This window comes from Sciurus vulgaris, assembly GCF_902686455.1.
Source record: "Sciurus vulgaris genome assembly, chromosome: 9".
Taxonomy (NCBI): Eukaryota; Metazoa; Chordata; class Mammalia; order Rodentia; family Sciuridae; genus Sciurus; species Sciurus vulgaris.
The window spans coordinates 79,994,439-80,015,838 of NC_136469.1; the positions used below are offsets into that span (position 1 = coordinate 79,994,439).

At 35.6% G+C, this 21,400-nt stretch overlaps 1 protein-coding gene across 2 annotated transcripts in view; it reads right to left on the reverse strand.

Annotated features, from left to right (window-relative positions):
* CFAP299 (cilia and flagella associated protein 299) overlaps positions 1-21,132 on the reverse strand; it is a 627,467-nt gene extending 606,335 nt beyond the window's left edge. For both annotated transcript variants that reach the window (XM_079153463.1, XM_079153464.1), the window contains exons 1-2: positions 20,965-21,132; positions 4,810-4,940 (exon numbers count right to left, since the gene is read on the reverse strand). In XM_079153463.1, the coding sequence (XP_079009589.1) occupies positions 4,810-4,940; positions 20,965-21,075 (242 nt within the window). In that variant the 5' untranslated portion in view covers positions 21,076-21,132. The remainder of the gene's footprint in view (positions 1-4,809; positions 4,941-20,964) is intronic.
* Between the last annotated feature and the right edge of the window lie 268 nt (positions 21,133-21,400).

Sequence of the window (21,400 nt, forward strand, 5' to 3'; positions counted from 1 at the left end):
TTGCAAATATATAGATAAATGGCCCAAATACACCAAGGAAAAGCAATGACACGCATACTAAATATTTTAAAGCGAGACTCAAATATATACTGTCCATAAGAAATCCATTCGAAGTATTTAAATACAGGTAAATGTAAAGTAAAAATTATGGGGAAGAATATAAGAATACTCTCAAAGTTGAGGGACTTCCACGGGAGAGCAGATAGACCCTGCAAAGACCTAGGGGCAAAGCAAAGCTTGAGTACTCTTCACTCTCACTATCAACTTCCTGGAGGTGTTGATCTGTAACAAATCACAACTGTATGACTTGGATTTAAAACAAGAATAACTTTTAACATTAACTTTTAAGAAATATGATACCTGAAACTAAGCAAAAAAAAAAAAAAAAATGAAATCATTTCACAGAACACTTATGTAAAATTCTCATTTAATTCTTAAGTATGTAGTACTTGTTTTTTATTATAAAACCTTAAGCAAAGATAAAACTACTAGATGGGATAAAGCCATATTGCATGAAACCCATTTTGGCCTTTTTTTCAACTTCATCTCCATAAAATGAAAAGAACATTTTGACGATTAATAGATATTTCCATTTCCATTTCCAAATGGAAGGAAATAAGTACAAATCATACCAAAAAGTGCAAGTTAACACATGATAAATTGATTAGTTTTAATACTACCAGAAAGTCTGGGGACTTGTCCAGCTTTTACATTTTCTAGGATCCCCTAAGGATAAAAAGCACAAGAACCTTACACAAAATCACCATCGAGATCTTCTTCATCCAGCACAAAAGATCATAGAGATCCCCACATATTTGAATTTGAAATTTATATCAGGGGATTCCTTATAGGAATTCCTGAAGCTTCATCACAAAGTCTTCTGAGAAGATGGCAATAGCCAATCAGTACAATTAGGACATCATCAGGACTACCACATAGTCCTACCATCTGTTCCAGATGGTGTACTTTAGTAAAATATGGTCATTATCCCAGAGTCAATTTTAAGAGGGGTGAATTCATTTCCTAATAGGATAAACTGATTTCAAGTGAGGAGGTTGATGGTCTTACAAGTTCACCCAGGAAAGTGTCCCACCTGAGGGATGACTCAGTTAAAATTACAAATTAGACCCCAGGAACACAATATTCAGCTGGTGTTGCTGTCAAGGTCCATCTTTGCATCACAGAGATCAGCTGAACTTCTCACTACAAATGGAAATCCTCTGGAGCTTCTACCTTATCCGGCCCCTAGGACACAGAATAACTCTGTCCTGGCAAAAGGCCATCAACTAAACAACTACCATTCCTCTTTCCACACTTGATAGTTTCTGTCTTGTGACTAATAAAACAAGATGGCATGAATCTCAGTGTAGAAGAAAGAAGAGATGTTCACATTATAGTGGAGAAGAGATGACTTCGAAGCAAAGGCTGAGGGAAAGGCAAAACCTGTTCCACCTCTTTTACTACCCTCTCCCGCCCCATACTACCAACGACAACACCCAGCAAATGGAGAAATGAGTGCTCTCTAACTGGTACTGCCTTCAGGGCAGAAATGCCTTAGGAAAGGGTAAGTTACAAATTAAGACAGATGTAGAGACAATAATTTGTGAAGAAGTGGTTTTTGTTACCAAATCAAAGTGTAGTGGTGTATTCATCTTAACATCCTTCCTTACCTGATTATCTCATCCTGTGAGAATCACATTACCAGTTGCGCCTTAGGAAGATCTTTCCCTATTCTTCAACATCGTCCTCAAACCCTGACTCTGTGTGACCTGAGGGTGCTGTCACAGTACGTGTGAGTGCATTTCTTATCTTCTGTTGTAATTGTCTCTTTTATTGAAATGTGAATCGCATAATATAAAATTTGCCTCTTGAGGTATATGATTTGATGGGTTTTAATATATTTACAAAGTTAAGCAATCATCAATAATATCTAATTACATATTTTATCACCTCCCAAAGGACACCCCATATCCAAAAACCGCCATTCTATTCCCCCTTCCTCCCTGCCCCTGGTAACCACGAAACTACTTACCTTTATGAACTTACCTACTTAGGACATTTTATATATATGGAATCACTTAGCCTATTGTTTTCAAAATTTATACATGGTGTAGCGTGTAACAGTACTTCGTACCTTTTATGGTTGAATAATATTCCATTATTTATATACCAGACTTTTTATCTATTCATCAGATGATGAGCTTTTGAGATGTTTTTGATTTTTTGCTACTACAAATAATGCTGCTATGAACACTCAGGTTTGAGTACTTAAGTGAACCCTTTGGTACATTCTTAGGTGAATTCTTATGTACATTCTTGGAATTGCTGAGCCATATGGTAACTCTTTTTCTAACTTTTTGAATAACTGCAAAACTGTTTTCCATTTTCCATTCCCACCAACAATACAATTTCCTTTACTTATCTAGCCCTCAAACTTCTTGAGGACAGAATCCAAGTCGTGTTCTATTGTGTCAAACCTAGCTAGCATAATCGCAATGCACTATGTGAATATTAGAATAAAAGCCTAACTTTTTCTTTTTTTACCTTTCACCTTCTTCTGAGACCTCCTCTCATTTAAAACATCTCCTTATAGTATCTTTAACATTCCTCTCTCCAGACTCTCCTTTAAAGCTGCTGAAAGTAACATACTTCTGGACTCCAGCACTTCTTGAAATGTGTGCTCTGTGATTATTAGAAGATTGTGATCTATTTGAAGTTTCTCACATGCAGTTAATGTAAGATAATCTGAGAATAGAATCAAGTGTTTCTGAGTTGGTATCAATACACATGCAATCAGAGGCCCATGCATATTTTCAGTTAACCTCCAACGAATACAAGCAAAGGACATATTTGGCTCTAGGACACCCTCTGCTGGCCCTGCTGTCAACAACATTTGACAAAGAAGTAACTCTCATAGGAGGCAAGAAGCAACATATGGGACCCATTCCATTGCAAAGAAAACCAGAGAAGATCTGCAGATGAAAGGGCCTTCCGATCCTAGATGCTCTGGGTAGGGATTAGCCTCCCATGGCTGGCACTTAAGTAGCCTGATGACTTCCAGCTCTGGTCAGTTAAGAAGACCGTCACATAGAGGAAATACCCACTTTGATCCTTAAATACAAAATGGACTTGTGACAAGGATAGAACTTATAATTTAAATGTGACTGATTACTATTGATTTAAGACTGGTTATATCTCCTATAGAATCATATATGAATGTACATAAATTTCAGACAAAATCAAGCAAAAATCTTTGCATTTCTGTCCCTGACAGACCTGAACTGTTCCTCGTCGAAAAACTGAACTCACTGTTTTTCATATAAGACATATAATTGTACCCATACAATTTGTATAACTCTAACTTGTTAAGAATAAAAGTCAGAGTAACTATGTTCAATAAGCTATTGAAGTTTTATAGAAATTGCCTGCTAGAAGCAGAATGCTCCTTCAAGGATGTCCATTCCCTAATCACAAGAACTGGTGAGTATGTTACATTATATGCCAAAATAATTTGCAGGTGTAATGAAGACCTTAAAATGGGGAGATAATCCTGGATTATCTTAATGGGTCCAGTACTAGCACATGAGCCCTTAAAGATGCTTCTGATGGAGAAGTTGGAGATATCTGAAGGGTAAGAAGTTCTTAAACCACTATTGCTGGAGAGGAAGAGCAAAGGGAAAGCATAAGAAGGAATATGGGCAGCCTCTAGGAACAAAGACCAGCCCCAAATGACAACCAATGATGAGATCTATGACCAAAATCACAACTGGTAAGGAAATGGGGACCTCAGCCCTACAACCACAAGAAACTGAACTTGGTCTACCATCTGGACAAATGTGGAAACAGATTCAGCCTCAGAGCCATCAACAAGAATGCAAATTTCAGTCTTATGAAATACTGAAGAGAGAACACAGCTAAACCATGGTGTATGTATAGAGCTATGCATAAATAAATTGGTGCCATTTTAAGCCACTAACTTTGTGGTGATTGTTATGGCAGCAATAGAAAAATAATAAATTCTCAAATGTCAGTATGCTAAATTACAATAGTCTATTGTTTTGAAACACAATAATCACTGAAACATAATACTCACTTCAAATTGCACATTCCCAGTACCAATTCACATCTCACTACCAAATGTTAATATTTAAAATGAGTAAATAGGACTTTCTGTCATAATTACAAGGTACTTTTAAAGATGCTACCTAAGAAAAATATACCGATATCTAAGATATCTACGATGATTACCTTGTCAAGTCTTCTTGAAGTTGTTTTGCCAGTCTGGTGCAGTTCACATTAGGGGTACCTCTCTTTCATTATATACTTAATGTTGTTTATTAGAGTCATGTTTATTATAACTTTTAATTAGTCACATTTTCAAGATTATTCTTAATATAGGTAATGAATCAATATTTACAAAAATGTTAGACTTTAAATGTTAGAATATAAAGAATGTCAATGTTTACAGGCCTCAAAAGTACAAAGAGTGCTAAGGCAAAAGTCACTTATATTTTCAGTATATAAATGCATAAAACCAATAATAGTGAGTTACTTTTTAACAGGACTTTATTGGTATGATGATCACATTTTGGTATTTATATTTCTTAAATTAGTAGCTTTACTGCAGGCAAGTTACAGTTCCTTCAGTTCCTGATCTGTATAACACATTCTTTGGAGCATTTCAAGTTTAACCTGCTCAAACCAACATTTCTAAATGACAACGAAGCCAAAAGAAAAAAAGGGGAGAGGGAGTATTTTTCCAGAGACACTAGAATATAACAAAATCTGGACTTGGAAATGAACACTTACTTTTTCTGAGTTCTTTCAGCCAGTCTTGCAATCTCTATAGCCATCTTCCTTGCTTCAAAATCTCTCCTTTTCACTATCTCTCCAGTGCCTCGGTAGCCGAGCTCCACCAGCTGGCGGGCCAGGCTTTCATCCTAAGGAGAAAATCAATGGGTAGACGTGTGACCCAGTGAGATATTTTTCCCAGGGTACACCAAGCAATTGTTTTAAATGACAAATTAAATGTTTTGTTTTGAAATGAGACACAAGCTAATAGATATGAAAAGCTAGCATTCTAACAATACATTTATACACATCTGACTCTGTCTTCCCTTTACCCTGCACACAAGATGGAAAAAAAAAAAAAAAAAAATGTTAACCACTAAATTTTCTCTAAAGGGTTGGAAGACAAAAGTCTGTAGGTCTTTAATCAATTCATGAGAACAACAGTAGACAATTAATAGAAGATCTTTAAAACAATAAACTTAGAGACAATAGTGCTCACAGAAGACTGAAAATCAATTCCACAAAAAGAATTGGGTTGTTTTCAGAAAGTTCAGTGTTTCAGACTTGAAATCAATTAAATGACAGAATATTATGACTTCAAATACAACTAAAGAGGAACAGATGAATTTTCTACTTAACTAGAAAGATCTTGTTTCCAATAATATTGGTACCAATAAAAAAAAACCAGTAGACACCCAAGAAGATAACCAGAAAAAGTTTCAAGTTGAAAAAAAATTTTCCCCACAATATTTTTAGGCCTTTTATATTTCAGTTACTTTAAGAATTGTCTCATATATTTTTGTCACTTGTAAGGCATATTCAAAAAGAATATTTGTTTTCCCATTATTTGAAGAGGTATTATTTTACATGAAGTTACTTATATAAAGTATTATATATAAAAATATTTATCTAATAGTGATCATCTTAAATAAAATATATTTGAAATAATAAATAAAACAGCACATATTTTATTATTATAGACCTTTAATTAATATACCACTATTGAATGCAGAAACTGTCTAATAAATAAGTGAGACACTTAGATGTTTGGTTAACAATCTATTCAACCTACAGGGGCTTTTTAAAAGTAATAACTGTTCAAACAAAACCAAAAAATTTAGATACGAGAAACCAGCTATTTTCCTTTTATGAACATTCATGTAGCAATGTGTTTGCATTTACCAAGCTATTACAATGCCAACCACCAGAACTACTGATCTGTTTCTGAGATACTCTGCTTAACAGATTTCTCTATTGCTATCCGTGTTAGTGTGAACAACAAAACTGAGCAAATGCCTCCACCTAGTGGAACTATCCTTTAATAGAATAAGCAATGCAAGTTGGGGTTTGCTTTACAAAAGTGAATGGATTTTCTTATTTGAATGATTTTTTAAAATTTTCTTAAATATATTACTAATAAAGTTTATAGAAAGGACTCAGTTCTGCAATACTGTAGGACTCTTCCGTGGGAATATAAATTCTTGAATTCAATATAAAATTTTCTATAATAGAGACTATTAAAGTTGCTGTATTTATTTTGTAGGTGGAGTGAATTTGACATCCCTATGTGCCCTATCTGGATTACACAAACTCATTTGGATAGTTTTGTAACAAGCAGAACTAATCTATGCTAAACAAATGAGCAAAAATCTATTGAGAATACAAGCAGAAAATCAAACTTGGTGCCTTCATATACCATTGTCATGCTCTAACTAGTTGAATGACTGTTTATCCCTCCACTATGACAACATATTTCTTGCAAGCTAGTCAAAAGCAAAACTACCAACTAGAAGCACAATGCTTGAGATTATCCCAGGAATATGCTCCTTTGGGGGCAAGGTGGAATTTGGTTTAAAATGGAATCTTGACTTGCAAATTCTAGCCCAACCCTCGAAATAATGTCTTTAAGGAGTACAAAGAAGATCTCATCTAATGCTAACAGCTCCCCTATTACCAGTATCCAGAAGAATTTTCTGCCTGTTATAAGGTGGATATAACTTGAAAATAAAATCAGAAGGTTCATTTGAAAGTTTATTTTAAAATATGGTACATTCTTTCTCCCCTTTCAGCCCTGGGATTCTGAAACACAAAATCTACAACAGAATGCTTATTGCTGGCCACTCATTTCACAACAAAATGGATGCTATTGATTTCATTCTATGTTGCCCTCTTAATGAAAGTAATAAGATTATTGTAGAAAACTCTGAGGCCTACTGACACAGCTCCCTGGCTGCCAAGCCCACAGCAGGCTTACTGGCTCCTTCCAAGAAGCGGCAGCAGATGGGAAGAGCAGGGGAGTGGCAGCCCTGGTGGGTTGGAGCTTGCTGGGCAAGCAATAGCAGAAGCCATGTGGAGCCCATATGGAATCCACCATGTAGGTGGGATGTCCTAAAGCACTGGGCCCCAAGGAGTGCCTACCTGTTACCCATTAGCAGGTAGGCCTGGGCATGGTGTGGTCAACTACTGAAGAAGCCAAATCCACACAGCACTGCAGCCCAGAACCTGCAAGAATAGACCATCCCATGACCTCAACCTCCCACTTTGTGACCCAAGATGAGAAAATGGAAGTAGGACAGACCTGAATGATGTTGGGACTCTAGAGTTGCTAATAGCATTAGTACATTTCCAAACCCTAATTAGCATAAATTTGGACCAATAGTAGTGACCCAAGTCCATGTAAACCCCTGGACTAGGGGGTTTACATGCTCAAAGAAAACTTACTGACCTTTCTTGCACTGCAAGAGTTCTGTTCCTGTTTCTATTCTTCAATACATCTACTCTTACCCTCACTCATCCTGATCTGTAGATTTCATTCTTCCAATTAATGAGACAATGAGGGTAAGCTGCTGGGGTCTGCTGCCACACTGGAGAGCAGGGCCCACCATTAAGAGCTGTAACATTTCTTGGCTACAGAGACCTGCAGCCTTATGCAGACCCCACCTACCAGCAGAAGCAGGAAATGGGGTTTTACCTCAAAACACCAGTTTCAATCCCACAAACATATGATAAAGATAGTCATCCACTATCTTTCCAGAGATGATAGCTGACATCTTGGGGTACCAACTTTCAATTCATACTCCTAGTGCATGATGCGGGTATACTAGATTTCTTTGAAAAAAATTAGAATCATGCTGTGCAAAGTTTCTCATGACCTCCTTCTTTGACATTTAATAATGCATCTTGAACACCTTTCCATTCAATAGACATACGATAAAATTTTAGCAACTACACATTTCATAAACTCTGTGAGCACAAGTATTGTGCATAGTTCACTACTGTGTCTTTAGCTCCCCACCTTCATCTGACAGTGAAAATGATTGAATCTTCATTTTGATTTGCACTGCTTTAATTACCAGTGAGCTTCACCATCTGTTCTTACAGATGTTATCAATCATGTATATTTCTTCTATTTGAATTGTCTATTTTGAATTGCTAAATGAACCTTTGGTCATTTATTCTTAATTTGTAACACTTTGGGTATATATGTACTAACTAAGTGCATGCAAAATATCTCCAAATATTTTTTCTAGGTCAATGTTTTCCTGTAACTTTATATATCTTTATGCTTAAATGTTTAGAGCATTTGGAATATATTGTAGTGTCTGGTGTCTCTATTTTTTCCCAAATTTCTTTATTCCAGAACAGACAGTTGTGACATTAATTGTTGAAGACTGCTTCCTTTCTCCACTAACTTGAAATTGTACATTTTTGCACAATTGCACATTTTTGTATACTTTCTTCTCAAATACATAAAGGTCTATTTCTGAATTCCTATCCCGTTCCATTGATTGGTCTCTCCACTATCTCAACTGTTACACAGGTAATACAGATACTGCTCTAGGGGATAAAGCTCTACCACATCTCTGTCTCCACAGATTTCAAGCCTCACCTGCCCTGAGCTACCAGCTGCCATGAGGAGATGCTTGAATCGGGGAGGTCAGAGAGTCCTGGAAAACAAGACATTCAACTAAGATCTTGTACTGATTGTGGAAATCTAGATAATTCGGAATACCAGCATCCTGCTATAAAACAATATGGCATATTTTGAATAAACCTGTTGGAGGTAGGTTCTCTAGGAAACATTTTGGAATGTAGATTTATATGCAAAAAGTCTATTGGAGAGTTTCTTGAAATTTCTACTTCTGTGAGGTTAAAGGAAGCAGGATTGGGCAATGGGATCATTCACGAGGCCTCAGCAGCTCTGGAGCTGGGCAGTCCCTAGAGAGTCTTCCTAAATTGACATAAGGTGACCAGACCAGATCTTTATAACTTCATAATAAACAGTGATTAGATAAAAACTACCTTAAGAAAGGGTACGAATTTGGAAAAGGTAAATGTTTTGGATGGCTACAGTCAGTCTAGTTTGAAGTTTGCCAATATTATTGATAGTAAAGTAACTTTTTATGTCACTGATCATCCCTTATTATTTTTCTTTTCCATTTCATTGATTTCTGCTCTTTGTTCTTTTCTTTTACTAACTTATTTGGACTTAATTTACACTTTTTTCTAGCTTCTTAAGGTAGACACTAACAGCATTAATTTTTAGATCTTTCTTCTTTTCCACCATAAGTTTCTCAGGCTCTAAAGTCTTCACTGAAACTCCGTCAGGTGTATGATACATTTCATTTTTATTTTATTCAAATGAAAATATCTTCTATTTTTCTTTTTGTAATTTTTTCTTTGATCATGAGTTATTTAGAATTAAATGCTTAATATCCAAATATCTGAAAATTTTCTAGGTTTATTTCTGTAATTGATTTCTGTTTTTCATTATGTTATAAATAGAGAATAGACTTATGATTTTAATATTTTTAAATGTATTAAGAATTGTTTTATGACCCAGTATGGGTTCCATGTGGATTTGAAAAGAATATGCATTCTGTTGGTTTTGTATGTACTATTCTATAAATGCTAATTAGATCAATGCAATTGCTAGTCCTCTCCAATTTTTCATCTCACTGCAGATTTTCTATCTTCTGGTTTGGTCTGATCAATTATTTAAAAAAAAAAAAAGGAATACTGAAACCTGCAGTTACAATCGGGGATATATCTACTTCTTTCAATTCTTAACCAATTTTGCTTCATGCATTTTGAAGATCTATAATGAAGCATATTACACTAAAGCACTAAAATATTTATTATGATTAACTTACTCATTTATATGTATATGAAATGTCCTTTTTAATCCCTGAAATAGTTCTTGTTCTAAGCTCTAATTTGCCTAATATTAGTATAATCATTTCAAGTTTTTTTTGTTTGTTTGTTTGTTTGTTTGTTTTGTGGTGCTGGTGATTGAACCCAGGGCTTTGTTCATGCAAGGCAAGCACTCTACCAACTAAGTTATATGCCCAGCCCCCAACTTTATTTTTATATGTATTTGTATAGAACATATTTTTCTATCCTTTTACTTTCAATCTATTTAATCTATCCATATGTTTAAATTGTGTTATTTCCCTTTAAAGGGTGCAGTATTACATAGGTTTAAAAACTTTTATCATTCTCATAATCTCTACTGGGCCTTTAAATAACATTGACTATCATTTTAAGAGTGGTTGGGTTTTAATTTACTACTTTTTTTTTTATTGGTTCTACTTGCTTTGATCGTTTTTTCTTTTGGCTTACATTGGAATGAGTCTTTTTTGTAAGTATTCCATTGTATCTCTATTATAGGGTTATTAGTTATTTTTCTGTTTCCTTTTTCAGTAGCTGCTCTAAAATTTAAATAGGAATCATTAGCTTATTGCATTCTACCTTCAATAATATTATACCATTACATATGTAAGAACCAACTACAACATTATTCTCTCCCATCCTTCTTGCTATTGTTGTCTCATACAGTTATCCTTTGGTATCCAAAATAGATTGGTTCCAGGACCCCTTGAAAATACCAAATCCATGTTATTCAAGTTCCTTACGTAAAATGGCATAGTATTTGCACATAAACTATACACATCTTCTGGTATACTCTAAATCACCTCTAGTTTACTTGTAATACCTAATATAATGTAAAATGCTATGTAAACAGATATGAAACTGTACCATTCAGGGAATAATAATAAGAAAAAAGATCTGAAGCTGGAGAGTAGTTCAGTTGTAGAGTGTGCTGCTTAACATGCATAAGCCCAGGTTCAATCTCCAGCATCAAAAAAAGGAGGGGGCGGGGGAAAGAGAGAGAAAAGGAGAAAAAAGAAAAGGCCTTACAAATTCAACATAGATTTAAGGTTTTTTAATATTTTCAATTCATTATTGGTTGAATCTGTGGATGGCAGACCCTGTAGATAATGGAGAGTCAATTGTATTTTACCTCTGTATGATAAACCACAAACTATAGTGTCATTATTTTTTCCTTAAATAATCAATAATCTCAAAAGAAATTTAAAATTAAGAAATAAAATATTTTTATTCACATATTAGCCTTTCTGGAGCTTTTCATTCCTTTATGTAGATCCAAGTTTCCTATTGATAGATGCTGTTCCTTCCACCTGAAGAACATCAATATTTCTTGTAGTGTAGACTTCTAATAAAAAATTATCCTGGCTTTTGTTTTGTTGAAACTATTTATCTCACTTTAATTTTTACTTCTATTCTGGGGCATAATGTTCTAGGTTGACCTCTTTATCTCTTTCTTTCTCTTTCTTTTCTTGCTTAGTCTTTTAGTACTGCCATGCCATTCTGTTGTCTTATGATTTGCATTGTTTTTGAGAAGTGTCCAGTTAATTTCTGCTCTTATTTTTCTCTATAATGTGTCATTTTATTTTATTTTTATCACTGGTTTTCATGATTTTTATTAAGATAATCCTTGATGTGGTTTGTGTGCCTATTTTGCTTGGAATTCAATAAACATGATTTTTATTTTTCATAAAGCTTGGAGATGTTTTGGCCATTATCTTTCAAGTATATTTTATACCATCCTTCCCTCTGTTCCTTTTGGACTCTGTTTACATACATATTATTAGTGTCTGATATTAATTCACATGTTCCTGATGCTGTGTTCCTGTTTGTTTAGCTTATGTCTTTTATTGTTATTATATCGTTTATTGCTGATGAACAGAGTTGTTTTAGCTCAATCTTAGGTTTCTTTACTAAATTCATTTATTTGTTATTACAGGACTAATCTAATTTTTCTTGCATTTTCACTGTAAATAATCATATTACCTTTTATAAATAACATTCTGACTTCTTCCAAATATTACTTTCTTTAAATTTCACTGATCAGATGTCAAGAATACAAATGGATTAACCCTTTGGTAACCGAATGGACCACTGGGAGGCAAGACCTAGTTTGAGGAAGTAGGTTACTGGAGTCACACCCTAGAATCGTTTATCTTCTTCCCATTCCCTTCCCCTCTTTCTCCCCACCTCGCACCCTCCCACCCTCCCTCCTTGCTGCCATGAGCTGATCAGCTTTCCTCCACCACACCTTTCTTCCATGATGCTTCTGCCTTGGAGCCAACCGACCATGAACTGAGATTTCAGAGACCATGAGCCAAAATAAGTCTTTCCTCCTCATTCTGGTCCTGTATTTTGGTCACATTGACAAAAAGTCTGACTAATAAAACACATTTCTGGATTCATTTTAAATTTTTTCATTCAGTTCATAAGTAAAATTAGTCTTTTGTTTTCTATTTTGTGTATCTTTTTCTGGATTGATGTACAAATCCTATGAAATTTGATATGGCTTGAATATGAGCCCACAGTAAGCAGTAGGTAGCTCATGGTGGTAGGCTAATAGCATAATCAGCCTGTGAGACTGGGATAGTCACTCCAAGAGTGATGATAAGTTCTACTTGGCTAGAATCCTTGGACAGCTGGGCTCTAAACCAAGTTTAGGTCCTATCCTAGGATAAACCCAGAGAGACCGACAAAAGCCATAGTAAATTTCAGCAAAGAGTAAGGGCTAGATCTGCAACACCCAGGAGTTTAAACAGTGATCAGCCCAGCCCCAAAGTCCATCATGTGGCCCTGTACAGGCTGAAAGGCAAACGGTAACTTTATATTTCTACTGAACATGGCGGCTGTTCCCACCTATCCAGATCAGCTATTACATCTAACCACAGGCCTCTCACACAACATTGTCTAACTGCTGAATTACCAACTGGCTAAGAAATACAACTATCTAGGAAAGATATGCCATACAATTTGAAAGCTAAAAGAGAGCAAGAGTAGTTTTCATTTTACATATGAAAAACAAAATAACTTTATGTCCAAAACTATAAAATAAGACAAAAAAAGAGTATTATATAAAGCCATTATTCATCAAGCAGATGTAACAATTATAATAAATATAAATATATATGCACTAAACATATATGCACATAAGTATATAAAGCAAATATTAAAGGTTCTTTAGGGAAAGCTAGATTGCAATAAAATAGAAGTAGGGGACTTAAATATGCCCCTCTTCAATAATGAACAGTTCATCCACACAGAAAATAAATAATGAAATATTGAACTTGAATCATACTATAGACCAAATGGAAACACAATATATCAAAACCTATGGGAACCAGTAAAAGCAGATGTGAAAGGCAATATTATAGCAATAAATGCCCACTTACTATGGAAATGCAAATTAAAAACACTAGATATCACCTTACACCTGTCAGAATTACTATTATCAAAATGACAAAAGATACATGCTGCCAAGGATGTACAAAAAGGTATACTTGTACTTATTGGTTGGAATGAAATTAGTGTAGCCATTATGAAAAAACTACACAGAGGCACCTCAAAATGCTAAATATAGAATCACTGTAAGATTCAAGTTGCTATTCAACTTCTTTGTTTTTTGGGTTTTTTTTTTACAGTTTTTTTTTTAATAGACACATTTGTTTTTAATGTATACACAGTAATTATATTTGGGGTATGTGTGACATTTCAGTACATCACAAGCAGTTTTTAATAATAATAATATTCCTTCTCCTCCCAAAATTTGGTTATTTTATTTTTGGTTTAAACTCTTTTTTTTCCAACACCTAAAAACTATATATTTAAAAAAATTTTTTTCTACATGTATATAGGGTAATAATGTCTATTTCATGCTACCATCCTTCCCATCCCCACTGCCCCACCCCTCCTCTCACTCCTGTCTGCATACTTCAAAGTTCCTTCATTCTTCCACACCCACCCCCCAATATGGCTCAGTATCCACTTATCAGAGAAAACATTCAGTCTTTGGTTTTTTGTGATTGAATTGTTTTGTTTAGCATGATATTCTTTAGTTCCATCCATTAACCTGCAAATGCCATAATTTCATTCTTCTTTAAGGCTAAATAATATTCCATTATGTATATGTATCACATTTTCTTTATCCATTCATCTGCTGAAGGGCACCTAGGTTGGTCCCATAGTTTAGCTATTGTGAATTGAGGTGCTATAAACATTGATGTGGCTGCATCACTGTAGTAGGTGCTTTTAAATTCTTTGGGTATAAATCGAGGAGTGGGATAAACTGAGTCAAATAGTGGTTCCATTCCAAATTTTCTTAGGAATTCCCACACTGCTTTCCAAAGTAGTTGCACCAATCTGCATTCCCACCAACAATGTGTGAGTGTATCTTTTTCCCCACATCCTCTCCAATACTTATTATTGCTTATATTCTTGATAAATTGCCTTTCTGATTGGTGTGACATAAAATCTTAGTTTTGATTTGCATTTCTCTAATTGAAAGAAATGATGAACATTTTTTCATAGGTTTGTTGTTTGATTGTATTTCTTCTTCTGTTACATGTCTGTTCAATTCCTTAACCCACTTATTGATTGGGTTATTTGTTTTTTTGGTGTTAAGTTTTTTGAGTTCTTTATATATCCTGGAGATTAGTGCTCTAGCTGAGGTGCGTGTGGTAAAGATTTTTACCCACATAAACACAGTTATCTCATACTAGACAAAGGTGCCAAAAATATACACTGGAGAAAAGGTAGCCTATTCAACAAATGGTGCTGGTAAAACTGGAAATTCATTTGTAACAAAATGAAATTAAACCTCTATCTCTCACTCTGCACAAAAATCAACTCAAAGTGGATCAAAGATTTAGGTACTAGAACAGAGACCCTGAGACTAACAGAAGAAAAAGTAGACCCAAATTTTCATCATGTCAGCTTAGGACCTGACTTCCTCAACAAGACTCCTAAAGCACAAGAAGTAAAATCAAGAATCAATAAATGGTATGGATTCAAACTAAAAAGCTTCTTCTCAGGTTGGGGAGATAGCTCAATTGGTACAGTGCTTGCCTTGTATACACAAGGCCCTGGGTTCAATCCCCAGCATCACCAGAAAAAAAAAAAAAAAAAAAGCTGCTTCTCAGCAAGGGAAACAATCAATAACGTGAAGAGAGAGCCTATAGAATGAGAAAAAATAAACTTCTTCTTTAACCAAAAGATGTGAAATCACTATGTCAAAGAGAGGTCTGCATTCAACTGTTCATTGCTACTATCCATAATAGCCAGGTTATGGAATCCACCACCTAAACATCTATCAGTGAATGAATAAAGAATTTGTAGTATATATACGCAGTGGAATACTACCCACCTTTAAGAGAAAAACCCTGTCATTTGTGACAGCATGGAAGGAACTGAAGAACATTATGCTAAATGAAATCAGCCAGGCATAGAAAGACAATTATCATTTGTTTTCTCTCCCATGTGGAATCTAAAGAAGCCAGACTCCCAGAAAAAGAGAGTAGAATGAAGGCTACCAGAAGCTGGGGGGTCTGGGATGGAGGAAAGAGTGAGGAGATAATTGTCAAAGAGAACAAAGCTTCAATTAGAAGCAAATATTTTTTCTTGAAGATATATTACACAGTGTGGTGAATATAGTAAACAATATATTGTACACTTCAAAGTTATTCACATAATAAATTTCACATGTCACCATAAAAAAAATATTTGAAGTAATGGTTATGTTAATTTGATTAATTTAATTATTCCATGTTGTATTCATAAATGTTTGTTTTAATTTGCATCTCTCACTGTTCCCATCCCTTTCCTAGCCACTAAAGAACTTTACAGTTCCATCAGTAGTGTTTCCCACCACTAGGTTTCTGCTGAATTATGGTACAGTTCAATGTGTTCCTCTGTCTTGCTAGATGTCCTGAAAATTAGCAACTGGACACAAGGACAAGACAGAATTTAGTTCTGATGTCTTTAGAAAATTTGTTAATGGTGTTCTGTTCCTTCATGCACTAAAACCTCTAATGTGTCCCTTTGCAATTGTGAGTGCTTCTGTTATACCTCATAGTCAGCCTGGTTATCTGAAGCTCATTCACATGACCTAAGAAGAACCCATGACCAAACTAGTTCTCACATATTGATAACGAATTATTTTTTTCACAGTTGAAAGTCAGATTTGCTGGATATAAAATCTCTTAAGTCATATTTTCTTTCCTTGAGTATCTTAAACAAGTGATTAGAATTTGCTTTGGTATAAAATCATTGCTGTTGAAAAGTTATTTCATTTGTCTTGCCTTATAATTCACTTCCTGTTTATACCTAGATATATAAATGACTTGTCTTTTCTATGTAGTTCACATAATTTTACTAGAATATATGTCTTAGCATTGATCATATGGGGTTAAAATTGTTAGGTACTAACTGTGTTAATCCGATATGTAGGTTTTTATTTTTAAGTACCTTTGTTTTATTTGTTTATTTTTTATGTGGTGCTAAGGATTGAATCCAGTACCTCACACGTGCTAGGCAAGCACTCTATCACTGAGCTACAGTCCCAGCCCCAACAACGTATACTTTTTAACCTCTTGCATTGTTCATTTCAAAAAAAAGTTTTCTTGAAATTATCCTTTTTTTTTGCATTGTTCTGTTCCCTTGCTTTAATTTACTTATTCAAGAACTTCTATTGACAGGTGCTTGATCTTCTTTATATCTTCGATAATTATTAGTTTTACTTAAATCCTCTCTTTCTTCGTATTGTTTTATTTTTTAAATGTCCTCCTTTTCACCTTCTGTTTCCTTATGATGTCACCTGTTGTGTTTATTCATTCTTCTGTTCCTTTTATTTTTCACTTCTAAAAACTTCCTTTGGCTCCTATTTCTTTCCTGAATTGTCACATCACTTTTGAAATCTTTCATGTGTATATCCTTTTCCTAATGCCTTTAGTTTGCATTCAAAATAAAAGTCACAGCTTTGTACTCAGGTCTTTATGACATGCCTCCCTTGTCTAGAGGTGGTTATTCTGCTTCTCATTCTCACAGTAATTTTGAATGAGCTTTGACCTCAATGCTTCTTGTAGTTTCACTGAACTTTCAGAAGATATGGCTCAAATAACTTTGCTTTCATTTTGTTTCAATATAATCTTTCAAAATATGGCTCTTGCTTTCTGAAATTTTCTCTTTTCTTATTCCCTCATTTTTACCTCAACCTCCTCTTTGAAATTTTCTCTCTCCTGTACCTACCCTTCTTGATATTGGTTCCACTCCTAGCAACCCCTCAGCACTGCAGAGCACCAACCACAAGGGAAGGTAGTTTCAAAAGTTCCCAGGGCAGACTGTCCATCTTATTCACATCTCATGGGGGAACCTATTTATAGAACCTCCAAAGTCCCTTCAGGGTCAGCTGCTTTTCTCAAACTGCCCTTCCAGTGAATACCTCTGGTCCTTTGGGCAGCTTTCTTGGTTTGGCACCCTTTAGATGCCCATTGTTTTGTTTTTCTCCTGAAAGGCTGCTGATACCTTCCAGGTGCTATAGCTGTTGATGGTTGTCTATATCCATCTTGATGTTGGGATTCTCAGGAATAACACTCCCTTATTTTTGTGTGAATTTTGTTCACAGTTTTACTCTCCAGCTGCTCTTGGTGTCCTGTTCTCCTTGATTTCCTCCTACTTTTCTGACCCCCTCCTTCTCCTTCTCCTTCTCCTTTGTGCATACCATTTCTATGCCCATGCCTCAAATAATGGTTTTGCTTCCACATTTTGTCACAAGCCCCATTCTTGTCTCAATTTATACACTCTATTTGGGAAGTCTCCCTACTTCTACTCATCCTAGCAGTAGCTTCTGAAGCCAATATAAATAGAAGTTGAATGGAACATACTGCAGATACACAGAATATAGATGTTAGGGAATGGTGTGAGATACAACTGAGACACTGAGGAGGTCTTCAGGTTCTTAATATTTTAACTTTATCATTATGATAAGGTTTTAGAAGTATTGGGAATGCAGTATTCTTGGTTACTTCATCTCTAATCAGAAGAACTCATATCCACGAGAAAACTAGATATTTTTACATAGAGGAAAGTACTGTTGTGAAGCTACTGAAGAAAAAATATGAGACTCCTCTTAACTGGAGAGAAGCTAATAATGCCAATTTTTTCCACTGGATAAACAAAAGACTGTAGGTGATTTTAAATATATATGAATTAAGATTTTTCACACAGAACAGTATTTTGGTGCAAAAAAAGGAAAAATACAATAGATGATTATTAGTTTGACTTATCATATAATCATGATAAATTATGTTACTATATTTTCCCTAGAGTTTTGCCTAATCAATACCTGCTAAATAATTTTAAGATTATATGCAAAAGATTTTATTTTCTAAATAATGAAAAGATAATGCTTTCAGTAAAACTCAGTAAATGATTTAATCATGACTGGAATTCAACAGTCTGGGAAATTTTTAAATAATTCTAACATTCTTATATTCCTTACCTGAAAAAGAAAATTCACTTAGGACTGATATTTTTCAAATGACATAGGCAGCCACTGAAATGAAGGGACTATGTTTAGTCAAATGGAAAGATTACCAAGAAAGAACCTGGAAAATTGTAATAAAATAATTCTGCCAAATCTTCTCAACTATTTGTATATTGATTTAGGGGATTAGTTTAATTGTGTTAGGTAATACTAATTTCCAGAACAAATATTGTTATTTGGGTTAGAAGAGATAAGCCTAATTGCTGATACTGTGATAAAGTTCTTTGAATGTTTTATTGCTATCTAGTAAAACAAGCAAAGCATGGTCTGCACAGAATAAAAAGCATTTTTATCTTCCTGAACCTCTTTTCACATCCTCCAGTTCATCAAATAATTAATGTCAGTCCGTGATGTTTTTCCCCTGATTTTTTTCTGACCAAGTATCATCTAAAAACAGTAGTTATTATATTCATACACTACTGTCTGAGATGTTAAAAGATTACATAGAGGTCAGGTTCATAGCAGCAAAGAGCTGGCAAACTCAAAATGGATCATTAAAAAGAACAAAAGAATTTATTTAAAAAAATATGAACATAATTCATGGAAATCAACATGGACTCATAAAGCAACAGTGGGAAGCTATTAACACCACTAGGCATAAAAGAAGTTGGGACAGGAAACAATACCTAGAACAGGAAGTGCTGCCAGACCCTGGAAAGAGTGTTAGAGCTGATAGAATGAGAGGCTGGCCAAACCTGAAGAGCACAGCCAATTCCAAACCAAGCCAATAGGGAAGTGGCAGGGAATAAATCCTCTAACCACGGCCACCCAGCCCTCTGATCTCCTGCTGGTGTTTCCTGCTGTCTGAAATCAACCAAAGCCAAAAGGGCCTGATTAATGTCCACCAAGTTCAACTTCCAGGAACACAGACACGGATCCAGCATAGACAACATGGCAATTTCATAAGAATCATTGCTACAAATTTTTATGGTAACTAACCGAAAACTTGGGAGTGGGAGAATATACTACACAATAAAGGATTAGACAGTACTCTTGTGGTCTTGTTGGCAAATAGCAGTGACTGTATTCTTGAAAAAATGCTGAGAAAATATTTTAAGTGCCTTAATCATAAAAAATAATAATTACGTGAAGTAATACTTGTTAATTAGCTCTATATAGCTATTTTATGACATATACATAGTTCAAAACAACATGGTGTACATGATAAATACACAGAATTTAATTTTTCAATTTTTTAAAAAATTGTTTTTCACAATTGCTCCATTAAGCCAAAGGCAATTACTTATGACAATTGAGGGGAGGACGGACAAGGATTACCTCACATAGCACAATAGATAACTCATGACACATGCTCACTGTATTACTGAAGGAATTCTGAGGAGTCTACTTGATTCTGTGTGTCTTAAGTGGTCAATTAACTTGCCTCCACATAAAGTATTTGAGAATTTAAGTGTCTAGAGCTAATAGCACTTTAAAAGTTGTAATTAATACATATATTCCTGCCTTAGTATCATTGTTCAACTAAATCTTCATCTCACTTTTTATAAAAGTACAATAAGAAAATGCCTAATCAATGCCAAATTTAAAAACGAATTTATCATTCTCCTTAAGTAATGTCAGCATCCTCCATTTTGGAGACCTTTAAAGTTCTGACTGACGAAATATAAAGTATTAATTTCTCACCTCCAAACAATAATGTTTTGAGTTTCTTGCTCACATGAAAAACTGTGACAGTTAAAGAAAGCACTGAATTTTTTCTCAATGATACTAGGCTTAAGTGTAGCAATGTCCCACACATGCTACAAAGATGACTTCATTCTATCAAGATGATTATTGTGTACATTTCACTGTTGTTTATTTAAACATTCAAAAATGTGAATGCAAACATTGTTCAGCAGCATTTCTTTTGCCCTTCATTTCAGTGTCTTAGATTCAAGGCATATAACTGACTTTTATATTATCTATATAAAAATATTTAATAGCTTGTTTATGAAACCAGGAGTTGTGTTGGGAATACTAGGGGTTAAAGGACCCAAATGCCCAAAATCATATCCAATGCACTAGGTTGGTGTTGCCAGTTGCCCTGGAAAGATTCGGTCTTCTGCTCTTTTAACACAATTGACAAAGGAAAGAGAAACGGTGTTGGTTCTGAGTCAAGAGTCCACCAGACAACTCTCCGCAGCCCTCCTTTCTCAAAATGACTTTGGAACGGGACTGGGCGAGGAGAAGGCAAGAAGCCGGGGTGCAGACACTCAAGAGTCCCCTGCGTGCGTACATGCGCGGGTTTCTGCGCTAGGTGAGTCGGGAGGCCAAGTTCCTCCGGACAGGGCAGCGCGGGGCCGGTAGGACCCGCGACTCAGCTCAGCAGCTGCGCGGCTACCCGGCGGCCTCCAAGCCTGACGTTGCGCTGTCCACCGCCAGGGGGCCAACGCCCCACGATGCGTCCGCTCTGCAAGAGACTTGGGGACGCGAAGGCGGCAGACCTTCTGCCGCGCCGCTGCCCTTACCTCCAGGTAGTACAAGTCCACGGTAGTGATCTGCGAGTCGAGGAAATCTTCATAAGTGTTGAACTGCGTGACAATATTGTCCACGGCCATTAACCCCTCATCCTGATCCATTGTAGTTGCCTGGCCCAAAGCGTCCCTAGCAACAGAGGCTCGAGGACAGGATCAGGAAGTTCCACCCACTGCGCTCCTTCCAATCAGTTGGGGGCGGGTGTTGAGCTTTGAGCGTTAATCCCGCCCCCGTGTTTGTTAGGGAGTTTCAGGTTTCCGCCGAACTCTTGGGAACTATTTTAAATTACCCACTCCAAATTCAGGTCCCGTGTCAGTCAACTGACACACCTTGGGAAAATGTGGAACAAGAGAGAGATGCAAACAGCAATCCAAAGTTAAAGAGTGTGACACTGCCAGGATGTTTAGACAAAACGTTATGGATAAGCTC